Source organism: Haliotis rubra, unplaced genomic scaffold (assembly GCF_003918875.1).
Source record: "Haliotis rubra isolate DU_JTF1 unplaced genomic scaffold, ASM391887v1 Scf209, whole genome shotgun sequence".
Classification (NCBI taxonomy): Eukaryota; Metazoa; Mollusca; class Gastropoda; order Lepetellida; family Haliotidae; genus Haliotis; species Haliotis rubra.
The window spans coordinates 525,492-551,361 of NW_025766103.1; the positions used below are offsets into that span (position 1 = coordinate 525,492).

Genomic DNA, 25,870 nt, shown 5'->3' on the forward strand with positions numbered 1-25,870 from the left:
GCATATAGAACCAGTTCATGAGTCTTTAACCCTTGTGCTACCCTGCATGACCTCTACATGGATGACCTGAAGCACTGACCAGCTACACAAACTCACTTCCCCTTAAGGTGAATGGGTACGGTACTTACTTTAAACAACATATAAACTAATCTCCATATCTGACCGCCTCCGTGGTGTAGTGGTTAGAGCGTCCGCCCGGAGAGGTGAAGGTCGCGGGTTCGATCCCTAACCGCGTCATACCAAACGACGTTAAAATATGGTACTTGTTGGTCCCTGCCTGGCGTTCGGCATTAATGGGTACAACAAGGACTGGTCGGCTCGGAGTCAGTATAATGTGTCTGAGTGGGGTATTCATGCTTCACTGCGGCATGGTATCTCAGTGGGCTAGCACTATAAAACCAGCTTCAGTCTGGGCTAGTACAAGCAGCCGCACATATACATACACACGCATGCACGTTGTCATATGAGCGAAATATTCTCCAGCACGACGTTAAACCCAATTTCACCTCACCTCACCTCCATATCTGCTGTGGCAATAGGTAAGAACAAATAGGCAGTATATTTACAAAACGGTGATTTGAAAACATTTTTGAATTTCTTCTGTTTTCAGTTGTCTACAAAATTGTCTACAGCATGATAACTGTGGCATTAATCATACTGTCCACAGTACATAATAAAATACATTTTTCAAATCCTACAAATCATAAATATCACACTCAAAGACAGTTTGACCACAGCTATCTGGACCCACACCAGTGACATATTGGAAACCAAAGTAAAAAGGTGATGACTGAAAATTGTTAGTTTTCTGTCTGTGATCAGATCAGGCCAAGGATCTTGGTAACACAGGTCTAGTTTCTATTTTACATTTAACACACACCCCACCTCCCAGCTGTGCTTCCATAGAAACACAAATCTGGTTTCTATTTTTTGTTGTGACCTCTGCTACTCCTGCCCCCCAGGTCACCCAATGCTGAAGATGCCTTCCTCCCTCCCACACATTCCCACGTGCCTGAAACTACAGCAGTTGTATAACACTTCATAACCACTGAAGGCACACTGGCTATAGTCTGTTCTACACCAGTCTCACAGCCCTAGAACAAATGGGTTGTATTTCACTTGACAACCACTGATGGCACTGGCTATAGCCTTTCTACTCTAGTCTGATAGCCCTAGAACAAATGGGTTCTATCTCACTTCACAACCACTGAAGGCACACTGGCTATAGCCTCTCTATACCTGTCTGATAGCCCTAGAACAAGTGTGTTCAGGGTTCGAAATACCCCATATATTAGTGTGCCATGGCATGGTAAGTACAGAAATGGCACGGCTAAAAAATGTTCTCGGTGCCCTTTTGACACGCCTAATTTTTTAAGAGACATAACTCACATTTAGTTATTTAATCCCCAAAACAATTATTTTTTTCCAAATTGAATAATACAATACATATGTGAATGTTCATAAACCCATTTCTTTATTTAACAATAAATTTCAAATGATCATCATCATTGTCATTTATTCTAAGAACTTGTGGGTATACTCGATTTCAGAAAGGCACATCTAAAATATTTGTCTGGTGCCTTAAGGCACACTTAGAAAAAAAAGTATTTCTATCCCTGGTGTTATATCTCACTTGACAACCACTGAAGGCACTGGCTATAGTCTGTTCTACACCAGTCTGATAGCCCTAGAACAAGTGTGTTATATCTCGCTTGACAACCACTTAAGGCACTGGCTATAGCCTTTCTACACCAGTCTGATAGCCCTAGAAAAACATGGGTTGTATCACGCTTGACAACCATTCACTTCATCTGTCAATCTGACATTGCTACCCATCCGTGAAGGCCTGGATTAGAATTTGTCTTCAGCAACCCATGCTTGTCCTAAGGAGCGACTAATGGGATCAGGTGGTCAGGTTCACTGATTTGGTTGACACATGTCATTGTATGCTATAATTGCATAGATCAATGCTCATGCTGTTGATCACTGGATTGTCTGGTCCAGGCTCAATTATTTACAGACCGCCGCCACATAGCTGGAATATTGCTGAGTGTGGTGTTAACAAACAAGCAACCAACCAACCAATCAACATTGCTACCAAGTAGTGCTGACCAAGTAAGGAAATACATTTACGAAATACTGACACATTATGACTCCAGAGAGCTTCCAAAAATCCTTCAGGCTTGACAAATTGTATCCATGTGTGGATTCAAACCTGGAGCATGGGTGGGATGAGCTGATGATTCTACCACTGGACCATCACACAACTCTGGTCGAACTGTTGAGTGGAACAGTAGAGTAGAGGGGTTATAATCTACAAGAACAGGCTTTACAAAGAACCAGGATTCCAGAATAAGTTTGCAACAACTTATTTCCGGTCATTAAAGGCAGCTACATGGTGGACAGGACAATAGCATGTCAGTGTATCCTGATTGTTACTCGTAATATCAATCACTGAATTGTCTGGTCCTGTCTATTAATTACAAGCTACCATCATACTGCTGGAGAAAACCATTAAGGCCAGACCAATTTTATTTCTTGTTTTACGAATTTTTGTCCTCAGAAAATCTAAAGGCAGGAGGAAAAAAATAAAAAATAAAAATGACCAGTCAAAGTAACATTCCTTTTAAATACTAAAGTATTTTACTTTTGACAATTTATGAAGTGTATATGGGGCAAAAAACAATCTAAAAACTTTTTTTGCACATTTACAGTTTGGGCTCATAAAAGTATTAATATTAAAATTAATTTTTTCTTTTTTTTCTTAATCTTGATAAAATAACGACGGGTGGATCCGTAAAACAAGAAATAAAATTAGTCTGGCCTTAACAACAAATAGTTGCCACCGATGAAAGCAATTCATCTTCGTGCTTATCAAAGATGCAACTGAAACATGATACATAAAAAATACTGACCAACCTGAGCAGTGATAAAGTATAATACCGTCCCCAACACATCAAAAGCCCGAAATTTTCATAGCACCCAGGACACATTTGCCATTATACTGACTCGGACCATCAGGCTTGCGACATCTTACATCCAGGCTCCATAGAGGATTGGGTGAAGGTTCTTTCATCACTTGAATAGGGATTCTATGTTTCAGGAAGAAAATGGTGAACTTATGCTTCCATACAGCCAAGACACAAATAAAACCTAAAACTTGATCTGAGAAGCTAACCTTGCTTAAAGACTGCTATGGAGATAAAACCCTTGTCATTCTGGTAACCATGGCTATTAAATCTCAGAAATAAGAAAATCTATATAGGCAGACAATTAGGCCAGACAAATTATATTTCTTGTTTTATGGACTTTTGTGCTCCGAAAACCTCAAGGCAGGAGGGAATAAACAAAAATTTAAAAAATCACCAGTCAAAGCAAAAACCTACATATGAGTTTCCCTGTTAACTTTTTTCGTTTGTTTATGTCAACTAAAAATAAGCTGAGTGAGTTTAGGTTTCACACTGATGTCAAGAGTATTTCACTTATATCACATTAACATTAGGAAATTAGTTTTTTGAGCGGGGAGAAGTAAATTTTTTTCTTATTTTTTGAAAAAAAAAAATTGTGGATCCGTAAAACAAGAAATAAAATTGATCTGGCCTAAAGAACAAAAGAAATAGATTTTAAATGACGTAACTGTAATTTAAAATAAAATATTGAGTTCCTTCAAACCGTAAGCAAGTCTAGGCTCTTCATTCTTCCAGTTTTAGCAAATATGACATATGACAAGACGATTTTTGTCCCAGTACATGGGTGGCCACATGCATAACAGCCACAAGGAGCGGGTAATCATCCCCACGCGTGTCTCGTATATTTGCAATTGTTACGCAAGACTGGTGCCTCCAAAGCACAGCTGGCTTGTCAGACTATACCCCCTCTTTTTCAACATTCTGTCACCAAAGACAAAGATTTTGCCAGTTTTGGAGACTTCATCAAGGTCTTATCTTGACATGCCATACATCTATCAAACTTGTAATGGATGCGGAGCAACAATGCTCATGCAATGTAGCTTGGCAAGAAACACACAGGAGACTCGCGGAGGTTTACAAATGGTTGACATAGCTGTGGAGATGAGGCCTCGATGATGTACTTGTGTTTCCGGTAACCACACCAAGTCATCAGGAGTCTTACTACAACATTCAGGCTATGATACCTGTAAACCCTTGAAGATCGGGTTTAGAATTGGTCTTCAGCAACCCATGCTTGTCGTAAAAGGCGACTTACAGGATCGGCTAGACTAACAACTAGTCTCTGAAATGAACATATTTTACTGGAAAAAAAGTTCATAGTAAAAAAAAAAAATATAATGAAAAGGAGCCCTGAGACTTTCTTCATTCCTGAAGCTGTGGAAATCTAGACTTGCCACATTTTCTAGACTTGCGTGGGCTTTCTTGGATATATTTGCTTCAGGGTCTGTACGAGAGACTAAGGATCGGCAGGGTCACTGACTTGGCTAACACATGTCATCATATCCCAATTGCATAGGACGATGCTCATGCTGTTGATCACAGGACTGTCTGGTCCAGACTCGATTATTTAGAGACCGTCACCATATACTAGTAGCTGGAATATTGCTGAGTGCGACAAACAAACAAAACAAACTATAATACCTGTAACATATTGACATAAAAAAAGGAAACAACTAATTTGACAAACATCTTAGTTTATGAAGGTGTTCACTCAAGGTCTCATTTTATCCTCACTCTGGTGGCTAAACAGTCTGCCCCATAAGTGGATGGTCAAATTGGTTCAATCCCTGTCTATGTCATACCAAAAGATGTGACCGCCTCCGTGGTGTAGTGGTTAGAGCGTCCGCCCGGAGAGCGAATGGTTGCGGGTTCGTTCCCGGACCGCGTCAAACCAAAAGACGTTAAAATATGGTACTTGTTGGTCCCTGCCTGGCGCTCGGCATTAATGGGTACAACAAGGACTGGTCGGCTCGGAGTCAGTATAATGTGTCTGAGTGGGGTATTCATGCTTCACTGCGGCATGGTATCTCAGTGGGCTAGCACTATAAAAACAGCTTAAGTCTGGGCTAGTACAAGCAGCCGCACATACACATACACACACATGCACGTCATCATATTAGCGAAATATTCTCAAGCACGACGTAAAACCCAATTTCACCTCACCCCACCAAAAGATGATAATGATGGTACTTATTGTTACTCTGCCTGGTGCTCCACATTAAGGGCATAAAACAGGAACTGGTCAACTTGGAATATAACAAAACAAAACATTGAACAAAACATTAAACAAAACATCACCTCACTTCAAGTTAACAAATGGATTTCTTAGAGTAAACCAGGTTTATATGTTTAGCACTATTGTGAAACAGTGTGGAAAAGTTAAGGTGTTGAAAATCCAAAGACCATTATGGTTGATAAGGGATTCAAACAAACCTCATCGCAGTGGAATTGAGTTGAGTTGGGTAATGTTAATCTCAATTAATTTATAGAGCAAAACTGTAACTAAAATTACACAATGCTAGGATATATTTCTTTGGGTTAAATTATAGTATTCTGTATTATAGTTTACTGATGACTGCTTCAGAATTCGTCCCGTTATATTATTGTGCATGTTTGAGCTTGATCGCCGGGAAACATGGGCACAGCTGATTGCTATTTCCGGCTCAGATACACACGGTAATCTTAATCCCCGCAAATAATACAATGCCCAGCAAAAACAACTTAGAACTTAAAAGGTAAATAATCTTGTCTAGTGATGTTTAATTGCAAATTTGACGTCTCTACTGACAAAGTCGTATTCTGTTGTTTGTTCACGTGAAGTGATACGATGTTGTTTTTTTACCCCTGGAAAAAAGTTTGATGAAAGCGTAACCCATGGATAAGACGACCCCCTTCTACAGACTGCTTTTTTTGGTCCTCAAAATTTGGCTTATAGACGGTCATATACGGTATATAAGGGCAAGTGAAACACAAACTTCTATTCTGGCCTAGACTGGTGGCGCTTCACAGATACATTCCTAGAGGCAGCAGATCTAACCAGGCGTCAGATGCAGCTTACAATGAGGAATCCACATTCAGAGTTAATGTTTCAGAGACTTCAAGAAGACAGACTAGTAGTACAAGCAGTTGTGTCAATATTCACTAACTAGTTAGCAAAAATTAACATGGTACATCCTCAGTGTGCTGGGATAGAACAGGTCTACATCAGTGGAGGACATGGTTGCAGTGACGATTAGGTGGACACAATCTGCTACAGTAACACATCTGTGTGGAATCCAGCTCCTGTTGTCAAGGATGTTCCAGATATTTCTTGAACATTTCAAGAATCTTATTTATTTATTAAGGAGTGAAGTTTAAACTCAACATCTGTTGTTTTCAGTTTAAAATTACAGAGCCTTTGAATTTTATGAAACTAGATGCATGACAATTTCTATGTTTTTTCATTGTAACCTGTGTTATTTTGAACTCCTATCACTACAACCCATGGCGTCAGGCACAGAGACTTGGTTCATGTTATAAAGTGTGAACCATTGATGATATCAAACACTGGACCAACTGATACAGAGTTCATTATTTACTACTTCTACTACTTCAACCACTACTGCTACTACAGCTACTGCTGCTGCTGCTACTACTGATCATTCTACTGTAACTATTACTTTAATTAACTACTACTACTACTACCACTACTACTACTACTACTACTGCTACTACTACAACTACAACCACCACTACTACTACCACTACTACTGTAATTCAACTTACTTCTACTGCTGCAGCCATTCATCCCACTACTACTACTACTACTACCATTCATCCTCCAATTGTTGCTGCTACTACTACAACTACTGCTGCTGCTGCTGCTGCTACTACTACTACTACCACTGCCGCTACTACTACAACTACTGCTGCTACTGCTGCTGCTGCTACTACTACTACTGCTACCACTGCCGCTACTACTACAACTACTGCTGCTGCTACTACTACTGCTGCTACTGCTGCTGCTGCTGCTACTACTGCTACTGCTACTACTACCACTACTACTACACTACTACTGTAATTCAACTTACTTCTACTGCTGCAGCCATTCATCCCACTACTACTACAACTACTACTACTACTACTACTACTTCTACTTGTAATTCAACTTACTTCTACTGCTGCAGCCATTCATCCCACTACTACTACTACTATAACTACTACACTACTGCAGGCCATTACTACTACTACTACTACTACTACTACTACTACTACTGTAATTCAACTTACTTCTACTGCTGCAGCCATTCATCCCACTACTACTACTACTATAACTACTACAACTACTACTACTACTACTGTAATTCAACTTACTTCTACTGCTGCAGCCATTCATCCCACTACTACTACTACTATAACTACTACAACTACTACTACTACTACTACTGTAATTCAACTTACTTCTACTGCTGCAGCCATTCATCCCACTACTACTACTACTATAACTACTACAACTACTACTACTACTACTACTACTACTACTACTGTAATTCAACTTACTACTACTACTGTACTGTAATCCAACTACTTCTACTGTTGCCATTCATCCCACCATTACTACTACTACTACTACTACTACTACTACTACTACTACTGTAATCCAACTTACTTCTACTGCTGCAGCCATTCATCCCCTACTACTACTACTATAACTACTACAACTACTACTACTACTACTACTGTAATTCAACTTACTTCTACTGCTGCAGCCATTCATCCCACTACTACTACTACTATAACTACTACAACTACTACTACTACTACTACTACTACTACTACTGTAATTCAACTTACTTCTACTGCTGCAGCCATTCATCCCACTACTACTACTACTATAACTACTACAACTACTACTACTACTACTACTACTACTGTAATCCAACTTACTTCTACTGCTGCAGCCATTCATCCCACTACTACTACTACTATAACTACTACAACTACTACTACTACTACTACTACTACTACTGTAATTCAACTTACTTCTACTGCTGCAGCCATTCATCCCACTACTACTACTATTACCATTCATCCTCCAATTGTTGCTGCTACTACTACTACTAGTACTACTACTACTACTACTACTACCACCTTCACCACGACTACAACCAGCACCAAAGGCTACACCAACACCAACACTTACAACCACTGCGACAACAGCTACAACCCCAACTACAAAGCGCTACACATCTCCGCCACCACCCACACTCCGGCAAGCAAGCAAGTCATCATACATGAAATCCGAGCTGACAAAGACTCCCAAATGTTCACAACTCAGCAGCAAATGATAATCTGTGAAACACTTATGATTGCATTCCATCGTAGGTCAGTAAACCCCCTTCTATCTGCAGGGCCTCATTACAACCAGTGTAGTCCCAAGTGGTGAAGCAGGAGGGTCACCCCCACACCAACACACTCGGCAGGGATCTTCAGAGTTCAACAGGCACTGGGAACCACTTTTTTGCTCATTTTTTTGACAAGTGGTGGAGATTTTATGATAAGTCGAGGGGCTACAAATGAATGGATGACTGGAAGGGGGCGGGCTGAGTACAAAACACAACATCTGTGACAGCCTAATGCCTACCATAGTTCCTCTGAGAATGTTGCAGCCAACACCCTACTGGTATGACTGTTTTACAGCTCTCAGTAAGCACAGGGTATGCTCCACATTTCCTCATTCCGGAAAGACAAACAAACACAGAAATCATTCATCCATTAACTAACTGTGAACATGATTATATCTAAATTGTTTACATAAATAATAATCTTTAAGCAAAACATCTGAAATGTGTTGTTCAGAATATTGACTGACTGACTAATGCAGTGCTTGAAATTAAGCAGTGATGCAGTGCTTAAAAATTAATTTATTCTTATAATATTTGAAAGTAGGGTCCCCCCAGATTTTAACTTTTAACATTAGGGTTAAACAAGGTCCCCTTAAGTCTGAACATAGTATTTATGTAATTTGAATCTCAGAGTACACTAAATTTTAACTTTAATGTTAGGATTATGAAATGTTCCCCTTAAGTCTGAACATAGTATTTATGTAATTTGAATCTCAGGGCAACTAAGATTTTAACTTTTTAGATGGCGGTTTTCTGAACACTGCAATCATATACAAAATTTGTTGGACTGACTGAGTGAGGTTATACATTGCTCCTTGTGATATTCAACCTGTATCACTTTGGGAAACTTTGGGATGGGCTTCACATAGTGCCAGTGTGGGAAATAGAACTAGGTGATGTGTCATGAGCAATCACCTGAACCAGGGGGCTACCCAATCACCCACTAACAGATGAAGAAACACATAAAGGTAGGGGTGAGGTAAGGTAAAATTGGGTTTAACGTCGTGCTTGAGAATATTTCGCTAATATGATGACGTGCATGCGTGTGTATGTGTATGTGCGGCTGCTTGTACTAGCCCAGACTGAAGCTGGTTTTATAGTGCTAGCCCACTGAGATACCATGCTGCAGTGAAGCATGAATACCCCACTCAGACACATTATACTGGCTCCGAGCCGACCAGTCCTTGTTGTACCCATTAATGCCAAGCGCCAGGCGGGGACCAACAAGTACCATATTTTAATGTCTTTTGGTATGACGCGGTCGGGGATCGAACCCGCGACCTTCCCCTCTCCGGGCGGACGCTCTAACCACTACACCACGGAGGCGGTTTATAAAGGCAGGGGATCATGGCCACTGCTGCCTCTTTCAGGTTCCCTATGGTGTGTCGTGTATCAGTCCCTAATACCGGAGTTTTGAAGCAGAACATGTCTCAAGTACCCCATGCTTGTCTCCATGTGGGGATTCTGACGTAGAACAGCAATCTTGTACCCACTTCTTGTCTTTGTGAGTGAACTCTAGTTCAAGGCAGGTTCAAGTATACCATGCATATTTTGTGTGTGTTTTTTCTAACAGCAGAAAACATCTCCAGTAACCCTTCCTCACTGACACGAGGGGATTCCAGATTCCAGTATCAAATGTTTGTCTCCACGAACAAACCGAACAAACCATGGCCAAGAACAGGGTTGTACAATAAACGTTGTTTACTGTACAACCCTGTTCTTGGCCACGGTTTGTTCAAGAGACTACACAAATGAGGAATGAGTGGTAACAAAATAGTGACAAGACCCTGCATGAAAGTACCCAAACAACATGGATAACTGTTCATGCTATCAACCACTAGTTTACCCGCCCACATGATCAACCACAGGCTCCATGATACAGGTGGAACATGGCAACTCTATTAGGAACTCTACGGTTCTGCAGAAGCAGAAGCAATTCCTTCCTGCTCGCTGCTGCCATCAGAGGGTATTAAGTGACAGCCATCTCACCAGCAGCAGGGGCTGAAGCCGCAGTTGGTGTGGCCTACACCTTCTGGCTTGAGATTGAATGTCACAGGAACACCGATCACTGGTCCACTTCATTCAGAGCTGATTCACGGGCAGCTCTGCCTGCCTGCAGCATGGGCTTCATTGTACTGGGAGACACTTGCTGCTGTTGGCCCTTCATTCCAGTGGCAGCCAGGATATGGACTTAAGTGGAGTGACAGCATGGGATACTACTGAATCTTGTCGACTAGATGATAGTCATAGAAACCAATTTGCCTCTGTATAATGTTGATAAAATGCTGATAAAATTCTGAAAGAATGAAGGACATTATCCTTCTCAATAATCATTTCACATATTTGAGAAGGTGTCAAGGAAAAGCCCAACCAGCAATTCTATACATGCTTCTGTAACCTTAAGTTAGGACAGAATTTGTCTGCTTCATCAATCCAAACCTGCCGGATATACAGTCAGTATGTAATCACCTTATCAGAAGAAAACCAAACCAAAAATGCCATTTAGGTATGCTGAATGTAATCAACACAATGAAAAAACATTTTTCTGAGATAGAAATATATTACAAGTTATTTGTAAACATCACAATATACAATTTCCCAACCAAATAGATTTAAATCAAATTTGTTGACAAGACATGAATGTCTAGCAGATGAGGCAATATCAAGATGGGATTGTACCCCTGATTTTCTCCATTTACATTTGGGGGCGGTGGGGTAGCCTAATGGTTAAAGTGTCCGCTCATCATACTGAAGACCCAGGTTCGATTCCCCACATGGGTACAATGTTTGAAGCCCATTCCTGTTGCCCCCAATGATATTGCTGAAACATTGCTGAAAGCGGCGTAAAACAATACTCACTTACTCCAGTTACATTTCATGGTTAACTTTAATAACCTGCCTCACTTTGACATTTCTGATTTTCAGTGATAGAACTGAACTCAAAGAGGCATTTATACCAACTCAGTATTCCACCAACCCTCCATTTTATCACTCCAACTCCACACCATGTGACCAAACCTTTCCCTCCACTGAGCGACTCCTGGGCCGTACATTACACAGGCCAGTGATAACACAAACCTTACTCAACCGACCGATCACTTACTTAAACCCATTTAAAACACACTTTGAAGGATCCAGGCCAATCTGGTTTTGATTTTTGTCAAAGCAAATTTTCAGTATGGTGAAAATAGGCCAGAGGTGACGTGAACTCGCAGTTTGATATTTGATTACATCAAAAACGAAAACATTATCCGAAAATTAGATTCATTAGCTTATTTGGAGAGCTGATTATTCTGGAGTTTTTAAAATAAATGTTTCAAGAGCCTACTGGAGTGTCTTCTCACATGGCCAGGTCTGAGGCCTACTGTCATGAACACTACTGGGACAATGCAAACACCGCAATGAAATGCAGGCCTATATGTTTAATCCCTGTCCGAACTGCCCACATCTACTGTATAAGGATACACTAAAAGATCTCAAGCTTATGCAAGTATTGAAGTATTTATTTAAGTATAAGTGAGTGAGTGAGTATTGTTTTACACCGCTTTTAGCAATATTCCAGCAATATCACGGCGGGGGACACCAGAAATGAGCTTCACACATTGTACCCATGGGGAATCGAACCCGGGTCTTCGGCGTGACGAGCCAACGCTTTAACCACTAGGCTACCCCACCGCCCCATTTAAGTATAAGATAAACTTGTACATCATTGCTTCCGCTCCTGTTTGCAAACTTTGTTTTGAATTCAGGTGAGCAGAACATGCAAGACACAAATCATGAGACTATACGTAGTTCATGTCAACAGGGAGACCTAATAAATAGTCGGGGAATAGGTGAGATTGGCTTATTAGTTATGAAATAGAAGTGACAAAACCCTTCCCACAGTCATAAGTAATCCTTGCTAAAAGCAGAGTAGATTGTACAATTGTGACTACAATATGAGTATATATTTGTTCAGGGGTGGAAATAACCCATTGCCCGACGCCCGAGTCCAGTGGTTTTTCTGTCGGGCAAGCAAATTTGTATATCCTACTGTACCGGTGTCCAGTTGACTTTCCAATGTTAATTATGTTGTTTATTTAAAAAATCAACAAGAAAACGGCTGGTATAGTGGAAAAATTATCAGGGCAAGTGATTTTACATGTGCCACTGTACCGGAGTACACTAGCAATTTAAAAGTTATTTCCACCCCTGTTGTTTCAGCAGCATTACAGCTGTATGATGTTGTTTGTAGACAAATTGGGTCTAAACCAGACAATCCAGTGATTGTCACCATGCGATACGATGACAGAGCATGTGTTTATGAATCACTATGAAATAGTCATGATACCAGGTGTTCGCGGAAAGGTGAGTGTGTCCTGCCCCAACGGTAGCACCCGTCATACATATATGCTAAGTCATGAACAAAGCAAACCAGTGGTTGATAACATGAGCAATGGTTCACTACATCTGGGCACATGTAACTATTATCATCATAGACATTGACATTGCTAAAGACAAAAAATGTGGTACTTGAAACTTTTTTAAATCAAGCAAGTCCTGACACATTCCTGTTATTTCATCGGTTGTCTGTACAGTTGTCAGCCTGGGAAACCCAATCATTAACTGACAGACTAATAAAGAGAAAGAACTGGTTAATTCTAGTGTTGGGAATTGGTTGAAATCTCACAATTGATGATTGGTTCAATACCAACGACCAATCATCGAAAAAAATTGGTTAGCGTTATTTTTTAGATTTTCCTATTCAGGTTGTAGTTGCAGATAAGTATAAAGAAAAAACATTTGGTTCTCTGTTGTTGTTTTTGTTTTATTTAGAAACTGCACAAATTACATTTGCAAATTTCACATCAAGTGTAAAATGATTCCGTTCCAGTGTAACATAAACTTCCCAGATTCTTCAAGAAATATTTAGTCATGACTTTTCAGAAAGTGAAGTGAGTTTTCTAAGAATTAAACACATTTTCCGGCCCTGACAACTTCCTAGATATGTTCCATCATCAAGTATTTCAAACTCTATTACAGCGGTTCCAAAATCGTTTGTGTTCGATTATGAGAAAATGTGATCGATTGCTTGGTTGTTTGGCCACTGCGACCAATCTTCGATTATTTCAATTAATCGGAACACCACTAGTTAATTCCTTTTAACATCCCCAAATATTCAATATTTTACTACAGAAAATTTTAATGCTAAGCAAACTTGGGCTGATAAAGTAGAGGTAATTTTTATCCAGTTTTCACTGCCTTTTATAGCATTGCTCCACCGAAGTTATAACAAGGATCACCACAAATGGACTCAATACTGTTGAGAATCAAACCCTGGTCTTTGGCAAGACAAGTCAGCACCTAAACCTCTAGGCTACATCACTCTCCGCCATCTTAAATCTTCAAGTCACTGCACAGCTGAGGAATAACCACTTGCATGGTTTATGAAAGTAACATGCCTATGTAAAAGTATGTATCTGAATGTAGAATAAAATAACTAGCATATACATAACTGCCTACATATAATGGCTGCAAGAATTGATTATAATATCACTACAAATATTCACCAAATTCACAAATTTACCAACTGTCTACTAATTGTTTCTCAAATAATGTGTTTTTTCACTGTTTATACATAGGATATTATATGACTATTAAATACTATGTTTACGACACGAGTGCTTAAATGTTGGTATTTCCCGAGCGGGAACAGGGGACATACCTATATTTAGGCACAAGTGTCGTAAACTAGTAAAATATGTGCATGAATAAAAGATTCTATTTATTACCGAAGATGTCAAATTGAGGAAAATAAACCCAAATCTACCTTTAAACAGGCTTGCTACCCGCATCTAGGATCCACTTAATTCCTACAGCTAAAATTATCTTAAAGTTCCCCTTCTGGTGCCTTAACATATCATTGAGGATTACCAGCTATGTCTTTGAGAAAAAGGCAAAGAAAGCCATTTCTGCAACACTGTCTACACCTGCTCTCTCTGAATGGTGATCTTGACTATAAAAGCAAACATATGTTTCAGTTCTCTGGATTTGTGCTTTCTAAGAAAGAGTTCAGAACACTTTTTTAATCTGCTTTTCTTCTCTCATTCTTTTTTCCCATTTCAAGAAAAAAGGTGTGATGATGGTAGCAGCAGGGTGAGTGTTGGGAATATTATCTTGGAATGCTCTCATATTGTTAAAAGATTATCTCTATCACTCCTTGTGCTGGGAGTCGCTGGAATTCAATTACGAATCGTTGGTCATAGTCTAATAGCTATAACCAACTTTGATCATAAACACAAAGTTACAACTGATAGATAATTGATCACAATCACATAGCTGCAACTGATCAATAATTCATCACAATTGCATAGCTGTAACTGATTAATGATTGATCACAACCACATAGTTAAAATGATCATTATATATCGATGATCATTTTTGCATAACTATAATTGATCGATAATTACAATTCAGCATGAAAGTTAATGGTCCTTGTCATAATCCGAATGTTCAAAGCTGAATATTTAGGTGTGAAGTTTTAACACTTCTAAAACCCCATGGACCCTCTTTACTTCCATGCATATAACATGAGTGTAATTACATAAATAATTAAAAAATTGATTATGGTAATTCAAAAATAAGCATCTATTATCAAATGACATATTTCCCCACATTTGATCATGGTAATATAATTGAACAATACACCAGTACATGGCAATCAGAATGGTATTAAACACTGTATCACTGGGTTTCTATTCTTTACCTCAGCTATTTTAGGCATTTATTGAGGTCACCATTACAACCAATATCTAAATATGGCACCCAGGATATATTGTCGCCTAGAGGCTACTTCCTGTCAAAGCCAGTACCTGTCCGTACCAGAACATAGTTGGAGCTGTCAGTCATACTCATAGGTCTTAACAGGCAGCGCAAGTTGGTAAAACCCACACAAGTGTCAAGTCAGTATTTCCGAGACATGTAAATGATGACACAATATAATGAGGCTATACCTCTGCTTGTTTCTATGCTATACGATATTCAAGTCATGTCACTTTGTATTGCGCAGGGGCATTGAAAGAAAGAAAGGGCACTCCCAGCACAGGTAGCAGCTAAAATGGTACAAACATTATCTGAAAAATAGGCCATATTTCACAAAGAACCGGAATTTACATATCAGCGAAGTCAGAGAGCAGCTTATTTTGGGTGTAGCACGGAGCTCCATGTCAGTGTAGGAAATGCAGAAATGAGGAGCTAAATGTACACAAGCGACACAATATAATTCATGTAAGTGTTCTGAAGAATACTGACAAAACAGTTCTGACACAATAAGGTTCTTTGCTCCCAGAAGTAAGCAGTGTTTGTCAGAAGCACTTATCATGAAAGAATATATAGTCATTTTCAGGGTGCTTCTCTCAATATGTCCTTTAGCATAACAAATGTGAGTGTGTGAGTATGGGTTATACGTCGCTTTTAGCAATAGTCTAACAATATCATGGCGGGGAACACAAGAAATGGGCTTCACATATTGTACCCAAGTGGGGAATTGAACCTGGGTCTTTGGCATGAAGAGCGAACACATTAACCAATAGGCCCCCATGTGAGTGAGTGAGTGAGTTTAATTTTATGTCGCACTCAGCAATGATCCAGCTATATGGCGGTGGTCTGTAAATAATAGAGTCTGGACCAGACAATCCAGTGATCAACATCATGAGCATTCGACCTACGCAATCGGGATACGATGACATACATGTGTCAACCAAGTCAGCGAGACTGACCTTCTGATCTTGTTAGGTGCCTCTTGCAACAAGCATGGGTTACTGAAGATCAATTCTAACCTGGATCTTCACGATCAATAACAAAAGCTGATAGACAATAATAGTTGTTATCCATGGTGTCCACTGGTTTATTATTTGTCAAAACCGTTATTTCAGCTTGAGTATACATATTTGTATGATTCATATTACCACTCTATGTGTCAATGAAGCTAGTTAGCTTCCTCAACATTCTCAATTGTCAGAACCAATTGTCTGCAGGGACCTTGTCCTTCGTCAGAGAGTCAGTATGGCTTTATGCCGCTGTCAGCAATATCTGAACACTATCACCAGAAATCAGCGACCACATTTTACCCAAGTTGGAAATCAAACCCAAGTCTTCGGCGTAACGAGTAAACGCTTTAACCAATAGGCTACCTTCATCTTTCAACAAACATCCTCACCTTACCCTGTTGTGATGTTTAGAAAGTCAGTGAGAGACACAGATCAATGCATGATTTGATACATGATTCAAATTCTTTGTCAGCTTTTGACAAGAATAATAAAACTACCAACATGCCATACAAGGTAACCGTAACCATATCTAACTTCTCAAGTCTTGTTAAAATGCACACATAATCATAAAGTGTTTTCACTACTGGTTAGTGAATATCTGATCTGTCACCTGGAGTTAATGTTGATGTGATCAGTGATCAGGGATGTCCTGATTTCAGAAAATACGACTGTGTTATTTCTCAGGCTCACCCTATTTCAGGAGGGTACATCATTTTCTTTCCAGGTGTCAACATGCTTCAGTCAGATCAATATACTCCATGACTGTGATAAAACAGCATTTCTGTTTGGACAGCTATGATAAGGAATAAACTTAATATGCAGAGTTTCTCCATTTCTGTTCTATTATTCTACCGGAAGTCCGAACCATTTTTGTTCTTTATCAAGCACCACCACTGTTGGAAGTGAAAGAGCTGACTCGAAACCAATTTGCAAAACGTTTTTAATATTTTTTTGTCATCTGCATGTTAGACATTTACAACTTGTGATTCATGAACAGGGGCACGGTGCTGGCACATCAAAAAGTACAATTAGAGTGTCTATGGATTTAAAACCAAGATCAAAGGTTTCTGCTTCAACTAAGGGAAGTAACTCTAGATTGCCTGTAGCATGTGGGACATGGTTGTACTCACCAATCTTGATGGGATCTTTCTTCTGCACAAACATGTTGAGTACATTTTCAGGTATCTGGATGATGGTGGCCTGGCTGCTGCCCTCATTCCCATCCTCATCCACCGACACTGGCTTCTCTACAACACAGCGCACTGTCACCATGAACTTTCATTCAAACAACGCTCCAGCCATATCACAGGGGATGCTACAAACAAGAGTACAAGCCCACCAAACACTGACTCATTAATCTATCTTAATTTTAGAGCTAATACTTTAGGACTTTAGTGCGCGTGGTCCTGTGCACAGAGCTCAGGTCACAAATCAGTTGAAGTTAAGCAACGTCGAGCTCGGACAATCCTTGGATGGGTGACCATATTTGGCAGCTTGACTCCTGAGAGTTTCTAGGACTTCAGTCCTGTCCCACAACGAAGCACATGTGATACATGTGGTCTCACCTTAGGCAAGTGAGTTTGTTCCAAATTGCCTCTGTTCACCCAGCAGAAAATGGGTACCCGGTTGGATAAAGTCATGTGACTATAACCTTCTAGCGCCTAACAGGCAGCTTGGGTTATCTTGGGTAATAAGAGTCAGATTCTGATTAAGCGCCGCGAGCAATCACTTGGTGTTTGGAGACTATGTGCTATAGACGATGACTTATTATTATATTATATGATAAATTTTAACTTAGCTAATAAAATTTTAAATACTGGTATAGTGGAAATGGCACAAAAATAAAAATATGTTAAGAATGCAAGGAACTTATTCTTTAAGACACATAAGACTCTCATACAGACACCACAACGTGGACAGCAGTCAGAGAAAATGGTCAAAGGGAGACAACTCTTACACATCACATTTTAACAACAGTCACACTTATCCTTCAATAGGATGGTGTTACAAGTAAGATCTTCATTGAGTATGCAGGCCAGAAAGGATTCATACAAAAAATACAGAATAGCTGAGAAGCACATACAAGTCCAACCTTGAAACTCAGGTATTTGAGATATTGTTCATCTGAATTCAGTTGACTTAATATATAAGTTCCAGCTGACTCACCTATTGTGTCAATGTCCTCGTTGTCGGAGTCCCCTCCATCGTCATGCAGGGGGTTGATGAGGATGTTGTTGCTGTCAAGGACTGTCAAGAGGAAGTTGCTACATTAATTCCCCAGAGTACACTGGCTGACTGATCTTGCCTCAGTCAAATGGCATCAGAACATTTTCATGGTTTTACCATGTCTTATTTCCTCTATGTTTAGGACATTCATCATAACAAAAAATTAATATCCCTGAAAATTCACTGATCTGAAGCTCATCTCTGAGCATGAAGTGTTAACATGAGCTGAATCAGTAGTCATTCTGCAGTAAGCTTTACACTACACACACAAGGGAATCTCAAAATGGAGAATCCATAATAAGTGTGGAAAGTTGAGTCACTTCTCAAATCTTTGTTTGATTATTTTAATGGAAGACTACTTTGGAATTTTTAGTAACAGAAGTTCATAGTGCCAATACTGATCTTTAGAGGCAACGCAAGGAATCTGGTTTGTCCAATGCGGACTCCATTATTTATGGGTTATAATCATATTACAGGGATATTGTGGTGCAGCATTAAACAAAATCCAACAAAAACAAACAATAGAAAGAATGAATCTAGAACTGTAAATATGCTTGTCAAGTTGCTTGAAGAAGATAAGTGAGTGAGTGAGTGAGTGAGTGAGCATGGGTTTACGCCGCTTTTAGCAATATTCCAGCAATATCACGGCGGGGCACACCAGAAATGGGCTTAACACATTGTACCCATGTGGGGAATCGAACCCGGGTCTTTGGAAACTGATGTGATTGAAGGAATCCCATCAGGGTCCTGGGCCCCGTTCCTCAAAGCGATCGTAGGGCTACGACAGTCGTAAGTCTATGTTAAAGTATGGGAGTTACGACTGTCGTAGCGCTACGATCGCTTTGAGCAATGGGGCCCTGATCCACAAAGTCTTCATATTGTTACAACCTACTGTAACGCTATAATATAGCATTGGCTTACGAATGACAAAGTGCTATGAACACTGCGAATAGAGTCCTAGAACTGCATTTGTCTGTGTAATCAGAGAATATCTATATACTATTAAACTGTAAGTATTTTAACTGCACTGTTCCGTTAAACACATATTGTGATAATCTTGTCCGCCTACACAATTAATATATATGTAAAGTTAACAGATTCTGGTGTACATATAACGGTATTGAAAGAAAGACGCTGGTGATAGAACTCACTTGAGTTGTTGGAGGAGTCAAGCGCAATGGGTGTGACGGAAGAGCTGAGTTTTGCTGGAGTTGTGATGAGGCTGCCGTCGCTGATGGCGAGTGCTGCCTCTGTCGACTCGGCAGGCTTTGGTTCAATCTTCTGGAGAGTCTTTGCTTGGTTCTGGAGAGCTTGGATATTCCCAATACCCTGCATGAAGACATTGACGACTATATGTTAAATTACTCCCGATACAATGGCTCTGATACCCTAGCAACAAGACATTGTCATGCACATACACATGAGATTCAATTAAGCACCACCTGACTACAAAGTCAATGTTTACATTTTTGTCGAAACAGGTGATCATGCCCTAGCATACTGGAATGCACATGCAAAACATGTGCTTCACACAACAACTCAAAATTAATAGGTCGCATGTTTACGAGCAGCGATGGCGCCAAGCACATTGGGGTATAAATTTCATAACTGCAGTATGTGCACTCCAGTAATACTGGATTTACAGAGAGAGTAGGGTGTAGGCAGGCCCACCTGTATGGGGGCCATCATGAGAGTCTGCCCATTGGCAGTGGGGATGATGACGGCAGGGATGCTGTTAGCGGTGGATGTCTGACCCGGTGGGGGGTAGCGGCGAGGGCGACCTCTCCCTCTCTTCATACCTGCAGATACGTGAGAAGTTATGTGAGACACAGCAGGTATGTCTGGTGTTACTTGGGTGTTACCTGTGATAATAACAGGTGTGACCTGCAGTGGTGTCAGGTGTTACCCGTGATAACGTCAGGTGTTACCAATGATAAAGACAGGTGTGACCTGTGATGATGTCAGGTGTGTCAAAATGATAAAGACAGGTGTGACCTGTGATGACATCAAGTGTGTCAGGTGTTACCAATGATAATGACAGGAGTGAGATGTGATGATGTCAGATGTGACCAATGATAGGTGTGACCTGTGATGACATCAGGTGTGTAAGATGTTACCTAAGATAATGACAGGTGTGAATTGCAATGGTGTCAGGGGTTACCTATGATAATGACAGGTGTGACCAGTGATGACATCAAGTGTGTCAGGTGTTACTAATGATAATAACAGGTGTGAGATGTGATGACGTCAGGTGTGTCAGGTGTGACCAATGATAGGTGTGACCTGTGATGACGTCAGGTGTGTAAGATGTTACCTAAGATAATGACAGGTGTGATCTGCAATGGTGTCAGGGGTTACCTATGATAATGACAGGTGTGATCTGCAATGGTGTCAGGGGTTACCTATGATAATGACAGGTGTGACCAGGTGTGTCAGGTGTTACCAATGATAATGACAGGTGTGGCCAGTGATGTTGACAGGTGTGCCAGGTGTTACCTATAATCATGATAGGTGTGACCAGTGATGTTGACAGGCGTTACCAATGATAATGACATGTGTGACCATTTATGGTGTCAGATGTGAAGGATGTTACCTGAGATGGCGACAGGCATGATTGGAGTTTGGGGTGCTATCTTTCTCTTTTTCATCCCAGTAATGGTGATTTCAGGGTCGGCCTCATAGTCATCTTGTGGTGAATCCTCTTCACTGCCAGACACCTCGAGGACATCATAGTCTGCAACAATCACATCCTCCCTAATGGGCTTCAGCTGCACAATTTCAGATTTGTTACAATCTTTCTGATTCACAATCTGGAATATGTGCCCCTCTATAATGCTAATAAAACTGATGTGTAACTGCATTGAAACAACAATAATAATACTATACTGTACCAAAAGCCAGTCCTTCAAAGGCTAACCACAATTTATGCCAACATAAAACGTATCAGGACAAACCATCTAGAACCCGAGTCTTCCTCATCCTCAACCCCATAAAGGACCTGAAGGACCAAATTTGATAACAGGTCTACATCATATGGGTCTACATCATAGGACCATAACCTACAACACAAGCCTGTCTCTAAACCATGATAACAGGTCACATCATAGGACCATAACCTACAACACACAAGCCTGTCTGTAAACAAGCCTGATAACAGGTCTAAACAAGTCTAAACAGTCTACATGATAACTGATAACAGGTCTACAATAGGACCCATAACCTACAACACAGGACTGTAAACTGAAGGACATCATGCCTGTCTGTAAACAAGTCTACATGATAACAGGTCTACATCATAGGACCATAACCTACAACACAAGCCTGTCTGTAAACAAGTCTACATGATAACAGGTCTACATCATAGGACCATAACCTACAACACAAGCCTGTCTGTAAACAAGTCTACATGATAACAAGCCTGTCTGGTCTACATGATAACAGGTCTACATCATAGGACCATAACCTACAACACAAGCCTGTCTGTAAACAAGTCTACATGATAACAGGTCTACATCATAGGACCATAACCTACAACACAAGCCTGTCTGTAAACAAGTCTACATGATAACAGGTCTACATCATAGGACCATAACCTACAACACAAGCCTGTCTGTAAACAAGTCTACATGATAACAGCATCTGAACAACATACCTAAGAACACAATGATTCATTAAATATCTATAAAATGGCAACAATCCTACAAGTCATCACCTGCGTTAGACAGCTCCAACAGTCCCTCTGCTGCGCTGGATGTCTGGTCTCTCTGGGAGTCATTCCCTGGGTCAAAGCCTGCAGATCCATCAAGACTTGGTGGCTGATATCCTTCCTCACCTGGCTTGGGTTTCCGTGGTCGCCCACGCTTCTTCTTACCTGCTATCAAAATTGACATGATGACTGATGCTCTTTGATGTCGTAAGTCTTTACAGTTTTAAACAAATATCATTTTGCAGAAATTATATGCTAAAACTGTCCCTCAGATGAAAAGTTAATGCTTATATTTGATGCTATGTATATCAGTCATATTATGTTGTATTTGAGTGAATACTACTGTATAATCCCTGTATACATAAACCAAGGACATCTGTTACTCCCACTTCAAGGTCTCACTTCTGACCATTGTCAATTTGTGTCTGCTTTGCCTCACCTATTCCTCCATACACTTAGTTCCCTGCCACAGACATCCTCCAGGCCCATCACCCCACACACCTCTGTTAGCCCTGTTAGCCCAGCTCCTGCTCCTGTCTTCAAGGTCCCTAACCCTAGTCGCCCTGTCCTCCTTGCCACAAGGTCCCCTAGTTAGCCCAAAGGTCCTTCTCCTGTCCCTCACCCTAGTCGCCCTGTCCTCCTTGCCACACCCTAGGCACCAAGGTCCCCCGACACAAAGGTCCTTTCCCTAACAATCACATCCCACCTCTGTTAGCCCAGCTCCAGCTGACTCCAATGTCCCTCACCCTAGTCACCTATTGCCCTCCTTGCTACACCCTAGATACTAAGTCCCTCAACACAAAGGTCCTTTCCCTAACAATCACGCACCACCTGTCAGCCCAGCTCCTGCGGACTCCAATGTCCCTCACCCTAGGCACCTATTGCCCTCCTTGCTACACCCTAGATACTAAGTCCCTCAACACAAAGGCCCTTTCCCTAACAATCACATCCCACCTCTGTTAGCCCAGCTCCTGTTAGTGACTCTGCTGACTCCAATGTCCCTCACCCTAGTCACCTATTGCCCTCCTTGCTACACCCTAGATACTAAGTCCCTCGACACAAAGGTCCTTTCCCTAACAATCACGTCCCACCTCTGTTAGCCCAGCTCTTCTGAATCCAATGTCCCTCACCCTAGTCACCCTGTCCTCCTTGCTACACCCTAGATACTAAGTCCCTCAACACAAAGGTCCTTTCCCTAACAATCACATCCCACCTCTGTTAGCCCACCTCCTGCTGACTCCAAGGTCGCTCAGCCTAAACAGGCAGTGGCCTAATTGCCACAGCATTGGCACAGGGGTTTCGTTCCACAAAGTGATCTTAGTGCCACGACTATCGTTACCCAATGTTATAGTATAGGAGTTAAGATCGCTTTTTGTGGAACAGGAACCAGCATCTCAACCTAAGACCCCCCTGACCTGCCCAATAGACCCACCTGGTGGAGGAAGCAATGGATAGGCACAAATCTGTTTGGTTTCTGGATTCATCATCAGCACACATTTCTTTCCTCCAATGACCACCTCAGTCTTGTCTCCAACCAGGATAGGGCTGTTCAAGTCTGGCTGTCGAGGAGGAGACTTCACCTCAGTCTTAGTCATCTTCACTGACACCTGCCCTGATGGAAGGTTTCCCTCAGAGACTGGAGTTCCAGTGTTAAGTAATGAGTACTGGACAGTGTTCCCACTGGACAGGTGTCCATCTGAGACGGATATCTGACCAACAGACGACACTGGTATATGCCCTCCTGACGACACAATAATCTGGTTTCCTGAAGTTGTGAATACTGTTCCTGAATGAGTACTGAATGGAATTGCAGACTGTGAAGTGAGCTGTGCGTCTGACACGTTGGTCAACTGTCCAGTGTGACTGTGGGACACGGCCATCAGCTGTCCCCCTGCAACTTGGACCAACTGGGGGGTACTGCTCAGCCCGTCTGTAGTGGCAGCAGTCACAGTTCTATCAGAATCTCTCACATAGTGACCCTGGGACAGGGTGAACTGACCCTCAGGGGTTGTGACTATCTGAGAAGACACCTGCCCGAGATGTCCTTCCACATGATTGTCCACAACTGATGCCTCATCTCGTACATCAGGTTCTTCCTTCACAACTGTCATAGCACCATCTGCATCATTGGCAATGTCCGCATTGTCAATACTGGCCTTCTCAATCCGAATAAACTGACCTCCTACCTCTGTAACCATTCCATGGTCTTCCTCTCCATTCCCAGGGTGCAGGCTGTACCCAACAAGGTCGCCATTCCCAGTAGCTATCACCTGTAGAGGGTCCCCAGTACCGCCAATAGCCGGACCAAGTGTACCATCCCCTGTCACCTGTGAGTCAAGTTAAAAAGTAACTAATAAAGCATGCTACATGTACACGAGACTTTCTCTTTCTTTCTCGATTTTTCATCAAAATACATGAAATTGTTTCTTTGACTGTTGAGCATTATTTTACCATGTTTAAGTAATATATTATTAGCACTCATAACTAATTTACCAAAATGAGGTAAAACAACAATAAGGATCAACATGATAGTTCGATTTCTAGAATGCTACATGTATTCCTTCCAGAGTAGAGCATGACCTGAGAAGATCCGGTTAGAATTATTCATCAGTAACCCATGCTTGTCGAAACAGGCACCCAACCTGATTGAGTGGTCAGGCTCTCTGACTTGGTTTACACATCTCATTGTATCCCAATTGCGTAGATTGAAGCTCATGCTGTTGATCACTGTATTGTCTGGTCCTGACTTGATTATTTACAGACTGCCACCATATAGCTGGATTATTGCTAAGTGCAGTGTTATACACCAAACCAACCAAAGCAACCAACCTGTATATATGTCCCAGGGGCTATCTGCACTGCTCCTTCTATGCCTTGCTGCTGAAGGAAGATTTGTGTGGCCTCCTCCAAACTGATGGTAATTGTCTCAGGCTCAGTTTGCTCACTCAGAGAAGCTCCCTCCTGTGGAAGAGTGATAGCCTCTGCTTGTTCCTCACCATCGCCTTGATGTAGAGTTATTGCCCCTGGTTCTCCCTCCCCACATTCCTGATTGAGAGTTATTGCCCCTGATTGCCCCTCACTACTATCCTGATTGAGAGTTATTGCCCCTGCTTCATCTGCAGGAACTAGGTTGTCTTCTTCCTCCAGTATCTCTGCATCATGGGATGGGTTCACAGCTTCCATATCTACAGCTGCATCAGCTGTAGGGACATTATTTACATCATCACCCACGGAGCTCTCAACAGCTTCTTCTGACTTATCTTCCTCCATCTTCACTTCAATGTCCTGTGGGTCTTCTTCCTGTGCTGTGTCAATCATCAAACTGTCCTCACCTACAGTATCAACTGTCATCCCATCATCACCGCCTGTATCAACTGTCATCGCATCATCACCGCCAGAATCAACTGTCGCAACTTCCTCCACTGCCGTGTGAATCGTAGCATCCTCTGCAGCATCAGCAACAGCATGTTTACCCTCATCACCACCATCCTCATGTGGATTTTCGTCACTATTGACCTCTGTCACATTGCTGCCCTCATCTGCCTCTACCACTTTATCTTCCTCTTCTTCTTTGACCCTGAGGTCATCAGATGATTCTTTGGACTCTGCATCCATTCTGCACTAAGTGCTGAAAACAAACATCACAATGTAGCAACCAATTTTGAAGCAACCACACAAATTCAGAACACAGCTGATACAGTCACCCTCCATTGGTTTACCATCGAAATATACCTTGGTAACAAAAGCAGGTTGTACTCTGATCTCAGTTCCGTATCA

The 25,870-nt window shown here is 41.3% G+C and overlaps 1 protein-coding gene across 1 annotated transcript in view; it reads right to left on the reverse strand.

Annotated features, from left to right (window-relative positions):
* The window catches only part of LOC124276391, a 106,345-nt gene that overhangs the window by 74,715 nt on the left and 5,760 nt on the right, over window positions 1–25,870 (reverse strand). Inside the window, exons 2-10 of the mRNA XM_046712033.1 lie at window positions 24,923–25,721; window positions 23,526–24,420; window positions 22,090–22,258; window positions 21,342–21,385; window positions 20,981–21,121; window positions 20,059–20,186; window positions 19,539–19,716; window positions 18,328–18,408; window positions 17,292–17,408 (exon numbers count right to left, since the gene is read on the reverse strand). Coding sequence (XP_046567989.1) covers window positions 17,292–17,408; window positions 18,328–18,408; window positions 19,539–19,716; window positions 20,059–20,186; window positions 20,981–21,121; window positions 21,342–21,385; window positions 22,090–22,258; window positions 23,526–24,420; window positions 24,923–25,708 — 2,539 coding nt within the window. The 5' untranslated portion in view covers window positions 25,709–25,721. The remainder of the gene's footprint in view (window positions 1–17,291; window positions 17,409–18,327; window positions 18,409–19,538; window positions 19,717–20,058; window positions 20,187–20,980; window positions 21,122–21,341; window positions 21,386–22,089; window positions 22,259–23,525; window positions 24,421–24,922; window positions 25,722–25,870) is intronic.